We start from the raw sequence: 7,828 nt of genomic DNA, 5'->3' as shown, positions 1-7,828 counted from the left end.
TTTCCTGTAGTTATAATACATGCATCAATAAATTTATCTGCACTTTAGCGTGAACTCTGAGTCTGACCTGACAGATACGTCATACCGGAAGTGTGCTTTTCTATTGTTTTACACAGCAATACGTAATAGTAAAGGGTGGCTTTAAATTAATAATAATAATAATAATAATAACGCACGTTTATAACCAATTAATTTTAACATACTTAATTAAAAAAAAAACAACTCTGTAGCTTTATTTGTAGTGTGAATTTTATTAAGTCACCGTGCTTGCTCATCATCTCACTAGGAGGATGGGGGGGAGGGAGGAAGCGTAAGCACTGGTCACGTGACAGGAAAGCGTTATTGCGTCAAAAGAACATAAGAGCCAATGATTTTCCGATATGCAAATCCAGGCCATTACAGGAGAGTGAGTGTGTATAGAAAACCTGTTCACGAAAAAACATCGCAGAAAGCTAGAAGTTGAACAAAATGACGGACTGCATGTGTCGAGGGTGTTATGCAGGCTCCGGGGCCTCACTGCATTATATACCAAAGGATCCAGAGACACGACAGAAGTGGATTGATTTCATTTACAAAAACCGCACAGCGCCCAAATTCAAAAATCTGGACCGTATAAGGATCTGCAGCGCTCATTTCACTGAGGAATGCTTCACTAATTATCGGCAGAAAATGATGGGCTTCGGGAAAAGACTCATTCTTAAACCTAACGCAGTCCCCACCATAGCTGTGCAGCTGGAGTTCACAGCACCGAGCAGGACTCGGCAGGTAAAAAAAAAAAACACACAAAAAAAATAAACAAACACATTTTACTAAGCAACCGCCTTCTGACGGTCAACAGTAATATCACTCTGTCGTCGTATAGCACGCTGGGTATTTATTCGAGCAGTGAGACAGAATGATCCATATGCACTGTTACTCCTTTTACACTCGCTAACGCCGAGCTCTATATTAAATAGCGGCTTTTATTATAGATAACTGTCCCTTTACTAACGGACACTTCCGTGGCGTGAACGCCGTGTCAAAATAAAAGTCGAGCGCGTCATGAAAGGCACGTTAAACGTCACGTACAGTTCACCAGCCGGTTTAGTAGGTTGTCACGATGTGGGAGATTTATTTCATTCATTTTTTTAAAAAAAAAATTAAATGTCAAATAGATCAGGCTGATAAAAAAAATAAAAAATAAAAAGCTATGTCAGTGCCAGAAATTTTTATTGATTTTTATTTCAGTGTGACCACATCATTTGATGACGTTATAGGGTGACGCAAAATGCATTTACAATAATAAAAGCTTGAGTGAAACGTCTGGGGTCACGGGGGTCTGCCAAAGCCTATCCCAGCACACATTGGGCTAATGGCAGGGGTACACCCTAAACAGGTCGCCAGTCCCTCACAAGGCCACACATATAGACCGACAACCACACACACTCACACTCACTCCTATGGGCAATTTACAGGTCGCCAGTCCATCGCAGGGCTACACTTATAGACAGACAACCACACACACTCACTCCTATGGGCAATTTAGAAATCGGAAACCGGAGTACCCGGAGTAAACCCACACAGGCACGGGAGGTATATGCAAACTCCACACAATAAGGCCCCTGCCTATTCGAACCCAGGACCTTCTTGCTGTGAGGCAACAGTGCTAACCATTAAGCCACCATGCTGCCCCAGGCGATATAAATAAAATAAATTAAAATTTTATAACATGCGTGTGAGATAATGTGTAGTCTCCACATCTGTTTATGTAATGATAAAATGATGGAGTCCTGCGTTCAAGGAAAATGACCACGTTTTGCTTGCGTCATCAATTCGCGTGATCAGAATGAGCACATGCAGAATGAATTAACCGTGAACATGTTTTATTTAGGTTTCTAGCATTGCCACTGTCCTTTTTTGTAAGTTTTGCGTCACACTGTGGCGTCAACGAATGTTGTGGTCACACTAAAATTTTAAGAAACATTTTTGACGCTGAAAGAACTTTGACGTCAGCCTGATCTGTTTTAGCATTTTTGAATAATGAAATTATCTGAGCGTTTTTTTCTCTCATGGTTGGCTTCCATGCCTTTTATTATACACTGACCAGGCATAACATTATGACCACCTGCCTAATATTGTGTTAGTATTGTGTATTCTGTCACCTTTCTATCAGAACCAGCATTAACTTATTCAGCAACTTGAGCAACAGTAGCTCGTCTGTTGGATCGGATCACACGGGCCAGCCTTCACCCCACACGTGCATTAGTGAGCTTTGGCCGCCCATGACCCCATCGCCGGTTCACCACTGTTCCTTCCTTGAACCACTTTTGATAGATACTGACCACTGCAGACCGGGAACACCCCACAAGAGCTGCAGTTTTGGAGATGCTCTGATCCAGTGGTCTAGCCATCACAATTTGGCCCTTCATCAAACTCGCTCAAATCCTTACGCTCGTCCATTTTTCCTGCTTCTAACACATCAAGTTGAGGACAAAATGTTCACTTGCTGCCTAATATATCCCACCCACTAACAGGCGCCATGATGAGGATATCATCAGTCTTATTCACTTCACCTCTCACTGCTCATGCTGATCGGTGTAAACTGATAAGGGAGAAAACAAAAAATATGGATTATAATGGAATCACACAACAACTTAACAGAACACCAAGGGCAACCCGTTTCATGTGTACAGCATTTCATTCTCATCCCCATGAATTAAAATGGGTATTAATTTTATTGTATTTTGATTTTGTTTTGGACTTCAGGAGAAACACGAAGAAATCACGGCTGAAATGCGCCTTTGCCCCTTGTGTCAAAGACGACAGAGAGACAGCGAGGCTCTTTCTTTTCACCTGACTAAAAAACACAGTGTGCATCCAGCATGTCTCGATAACCTGCTCATCACTGTGAGTATTTAAATATTACTGCTGTTCTCAACTGTTCTCTTTTAAAATGATTGGTTAATGAATTTTTAAACAAATATTCCAGACTGTAATGTACACTATATTGCCAAAAGTTTTGGGACAGCCCTCCAAATCACTGAATTCAGGTGTTGTTTTGCAGGGGTTGTGTTTGGCCCCTTAGTTCCAGTGAAAGGAACTCTTAATGCTTCAGCATACCAAGACATTTTGGGCAATTTCATTCTCCCAACTTTGTGGGAATGCAAGTTGTGAGTTTGGTGTGGAGGAACTTGACTATTCTGTACAGAGTCCTGACCTCAACCTGATAGAACACCTTTGGGATGAATTAGAGTGGAGACTGTGAGCCAGGCCAAAACTGGGACGTCTGCCTTTATATGCACATGAAAGTAATATGGAGTTGCCCCGCCCTTTGTAACTATAACAGCTTTAACTCTTCTGGGAAGGCTTTCACAAGGTTTAGGAGTGTGTTTATGGGAATATTTGACCATTCCTCTAGAAGTGAAGGCCTGGCTCGCAGTCTCCACTCTAATTCATCCCAAAGGTGTTCTATCAGGTTGAGGTCAGGACTCTGTGAAGTTCCTCCACACCAAACTCACTCATCCATGTCTTTATGGACCTTGCTTTGTGCACTGGTGTACAGTCATGTTGGAACAGGAAGGGGTCATCCCCAAACTGTTTCCACAAAGATGGGAGCATGAAATTGTCCAAAATGTCTTGGTATGCTGAAGCATTAAGAGTTCCTTTCACTGGAACTAAGGGGCCAAGAACACCCAAACAACACCTGAATTCAATGATTTGGAGTGGTGTCCCAAAACTTTTGGCAATACAGTGTATTTTCCAGGCTGTCACAATTCTGGTTTAGTTAAATAGTCAACAGAGACAAAATGGATGAATAAATTATTTTGTAGCAGTTGCACTACAAACAGATCAATTTGATTTACATGGTGTACATTAGATAGTTCATGAAACTGTTGGATTAATTATTTCCCCCTTGTTTCCTCTTTCCTCCCTGTTTTTCAAGGCACCATATGCAAACCATTCCAGTGGAGTCAGAGAATTCAGTACACAAAATATCAGTAAGTTTTCCATCACCGTATGATCACACATGGATATCAATACTGCTCACACATAGCATGTAAGTCTCTTATGGTATTGGTTTTTAACCAGGAATTAAAATGTTTACATTTCTTTCCTTGAAAGATGACACGTCACAGAAAACGTCCTCAGAAAACACCAAATTCCCTTTAATGCAACTTCAGCAAGATGATTCTTCCCAGGAATATGACTCGCATGGTGAATCAGGAGTAGGGAACGGAGCAAGCAGCTATAGTGACCCAGAAGCCTCAGTCAAAGAAGAAAAATCCAACGCTAAAAACAATGCTAGCCACCCTTTCAAGTGTTACTCATGTCTGGAATTCTTTACTCATAAATCAGCATTAAGTGTACATTACAATTCAGCCACACATATCCAGAAGATGAGAACAGGAGCAGGGAATGACAGTGATTCCTCGACCCCTGTTATGGCTTACCCTTATGTGTCGAACAAACCGTACCAGTGTGACGTGTGTCACGTCTCCTACTTTTATTCCTTCGGCTTGGAGAGCCATCTAAAGTCTGTATTGCACCAAAGTCGTACCAGGAAGGCTGGGAATACTGCAGCTAATTCCAAAACGAATACAGAAATCATGGTGTCAAACCTGGCAGGCACGACGGTAGCTAATGCCACACAGTTAGCTAGTGCGAAGACCTGTAGTAATTGTGTGACCCAAGCAGAGAAGGTTCAGCTTCAGCCTGCTTCCTCTTTGCTTTCTGCTTCAGTGATGTCAGCTCAGGCAGTGCCGACTGTTCTTCCTCTCTTAACATTAGCTCCAAACTCTGTTCCACACACTATTGTCCCTTCTGTCTTTCCTCCACCTGGGACTTCATCTACTCAGCTAATACCCCAAACTCAGATGCTAATGCCGCTGATCATGAATGGGCTCCAAGCCCAAAGTGCGACACCAGACGGCTCTCAACAAATAGTGCAGCAAGCCGTCCCGGTCCTTGGTATCTGCTCAGCGCAGCAGGTTCAAGGACTCAGCTCAAGTGATTCCCAAAGTCAGTCAGCGGCTACTGGAGTCTCCAGTGCATCTCGTACACCTTTAGAAACAAAAAGGAGTGTTGATGGGGTGGGAGCGAAAGTGAAATTTGAAATCAAAGAAGAGCCTTGTGATCAAGAGGTATCAGAGATGATGCCCCGTACAGCAGACGCTATCACTCAGGTAGATTTAAAACAAGAGAATAACAGCATGTGGGATGGAATTGAGGATAGTATAGAGTGTGGTGACCAGCAGCCGAGCAAAGCCATAGGGCTGAGCGTGGGGATGAATTCAAAAAGACGACGTTCGGATACCTCAACTACTGAGGACCTTCAGAGCTCACATGTTACCAAATCCAGACCTCCAAAATGCAGCTCCTCACATACACATCTAGCCTCAAAGCCTTCAAGTACCAAACCTCTTTCAAGCTCCACCTCGGAAGCTCCAGCACTGACCGAGTTTCAGTCGCAGGTCCTGTGGGCCTTTTTCGAGTCACGAAACGAGGCTGATTCTGAAATCCCACCAAGAGAAGACTGCGAAGCTCTCGGCAGGGAAGTGGGACTAACTGAGGATGAGGTACAAAAATGGCTAATGGACACGCATCGCACCAAAGACGGGCATCGGGTGGATGTACAGACTCTCTATGAGAGACAAGGAAGCACAGAGGATGATGAAGACGCTCTGATGATTGATGAAAGTGGGGGAATGGTTCTCCGCTCCACCACGGACTTCCTTTCCGATGAAGAGGATGCAGATGATGAACAGACCATAGTGGATAAAAAGAGAAAAAGGGGCATGGATTAGTAGGATTCACACGAGGAACCAGGAATGGCAGAGTGCTGATTTCTACCTTCATTTACAACATACCGATCCTCCAGTCGACCCTCAAGGTTTTTCAGTCCCTCGCGGATCGTTGGAGAAAAATCGGCGGCACCACTTACTTAACCTCAGGGTCTAAAGTCATTTCCAAGGTAGTTCTGTATATTAAACGTTTCTGCGTGTTTGTATAATTTGTTACTCACTTGCTTCTGTTCTGTATTGAGAGCTGCTTGATAAACGCACACTACAGTTGTTCACTCTATCATTTTTGTCTCAATACGATTAATATGTACAGTATATAAATATATATTAAACCATGTATAAATGTTTATTAATAAAATTATGCTTTATTTGTACTACACTTATTTATTTTAATTGCATTATTGCCTACAGTTATGAGTATAAACAAACCATACTGGTTTATCTGGTTGACAGCTTTTCTTAAAAAAACATTCTGTGCATAATTTGCATTCATTAATTCTCTATATACTAGTGCACCAACAGGTATCATCATACTTATGCTTTCATAAAGACAAGATTAAATATTTCATTAAAAATTCATGTACAAAAATTCAGGCTCCTGGTGGTCTAGCAGCAGGATCCTGCACTCTCGATGCCATGGCCCGGGTTCCATTCCTGGGAGTCCACTCTCAGCGCCGGTCCCAAGTCCGGAGTAAATGGGAGGGTTGTGTCAGCCGGTGTAAAACCAAACAAATAAAAAATGATCCGCTGTGGCGACCCCAAATAGAGAGCAGCCGAAAGAACATCATCATTCATGTACAAAAACTTAATGACACAATTTTATTTCTGTATTATCCAACCGTTAGTTCCAGTCCTATAATTCAATCGGTCGAGCAGCGTTCCAAGAGTGCTTATATTTCGTATAACCACACTGGGATCCACTCGTGTGTTCACCTCATAAAATTCCACTTCCTGAGGTAGTTTAAAATTGTTATTACAGTAGAATTAGACTTAGCGATGTGGCACAACCTTGTTTTTTGAGAAACTCCAATAATAGGAGTAAAAGAAACTGTGAGACCTGGATCACTTATCCCAGAGATGCAAAAATAAACAAGTGTGGACCGTGAGCTGACCCTCAATGATCTGGTACTAAGGTTGATCTCAGTGCAGTGAAGATGAGGATCTTGTGGTTCATAGCACCGCTAAATGGTCAGGAAATTAACTTAAAGAAATCAAATTAAATATATATATATATATATATATATATATATATATATATAAATGGACAGCATATTCACACTTCCTGTAATACCTGACAAGGCTGAACAGCTCTAAAGGAATCTTCACCACCCCTTGACACAAATATTTGAAATATTTTATATTTTAAGGTTTGCACATATGGATGGCATGGAGGTATTTTCATAACAAATGCAATGTCAACTCATTTCCTGATGTGTTTTCTAGAATGTCATCGTACACAGTAGTATAATGTTTTCCATTCAGTGGAACTAAGGCCAAGTATGCATTTGAGCAGGCAGAATATTCCTGGCATCTGTTCCATTTCGGTTCACATATCAAACCGTCAAACGGTGCACCTTTGATAATTTCCCCATGCTGCTTCATAACTACTTTCTTGGCTATAGAAACCTACTCTAAGTAGCACATCAGTTCGTGTCCTGATGTTTCTTTCAGATTCACTTCCAGGTTCAGACGCCTACGAGTTCACAACAATAACTGACCGGCAAAGTGCCAGCAGGGTAGAACAGACTTTTAGACCAGTTTTAGACTGTGTGATTTAAGATTTCAGATTATGTCTTGCTACACCGTACAAAATGCCCTCCATAAAACCCTTGGTGGAATTCTGTGACAAAGATCCTGCCCTGCGATCAAAGAAAATGACTGCAGGTTCTTGCAGAGTCAAAATTACTTCAAAGTCGGCATGAGGTGATATGGTGATACGTTTTTCCATGCCACAGCATATTTAATTTACATTATGCGTTATCGTATGTTGTCCTCTTATTGGTGACTTTTAGATGAGCATCACAGTGTGATCACATTGAGGTTGTAAG

General features: G+C 41.9%; 1 protein-coding gene across 1 annotated transcript; it reads left to right on the top strand.

Annotated features, from left to right (window-relative positions):
* Positions 1-362: 362 nt before the first annotated feature.
* LOC131343953 (uncharacterized) lies at positions 363-6,159 on the top strand. Its single transcript, XM_058375842.1, has 4 exons — positions 363-765; positions 2,746-2,886; positions 3,923-3,977; positions 4,102-6,159. Exons 1-4 carry the CDS (start codon positions 469-471, stop codon positions 5,781-5,783), a joined length of 2,175 nt encoding a protein of 724 aa, XP_058231825.1. The 5' UTR covers positions 363-468; the 3' UTR covers positions 5,784-6,159.
* The last annotated feature ends 1,669 nt before the right edge of the window (positions 6,160-7,828 follow it).

Source organism: Hemibagrus wyckioides, linkage group LG23 (genome assembly GCF_019097595.1).
Source record: "Hemibagrus wyckioides isolate EC202008001 linkage group LG23, SWU_Hwy_1.0, whole genome shotgun sequence".
NCBI classification, from domain to species: Eukaryota; Metazoa; Chordata; class Actinopteri; order Siluriformes; family Bagridae; genus Hemibagrus; species Hemibagrus wyckioides.
Note: the sequence above shows the minus strand (reverse complement) of the source record. Positions and strands in the feature narration are given on the sequence as shown.

What these genes read in the sequence shown, in the direction of transcription:
- LOC131343953 (XM_058375842.1), top strand. Translation starts at nt 469, where the DNA reads ATGACGGACTGCATGTGTCGAGGGTGTTATGCAGGCTCCGGGGCCTCA. An exon ending in CACCGAGCAGGACTCGGCAG is followed by an intron (nt 766 to 2,745) that starts GTAAAAAAAAAA and finishes TTTGGACTTCAG; the next exon opens with GAGAAACACGAAGAAATCAC. An exon ending in TCGATAACCTGCTCATCACT is followed by an intron (nt 2,887 to 3,922) that starts GTGAGTATTTAA and finishes CTGTTTTTCAAG; the next exon opens with GCACCATATGCAAACCATTC.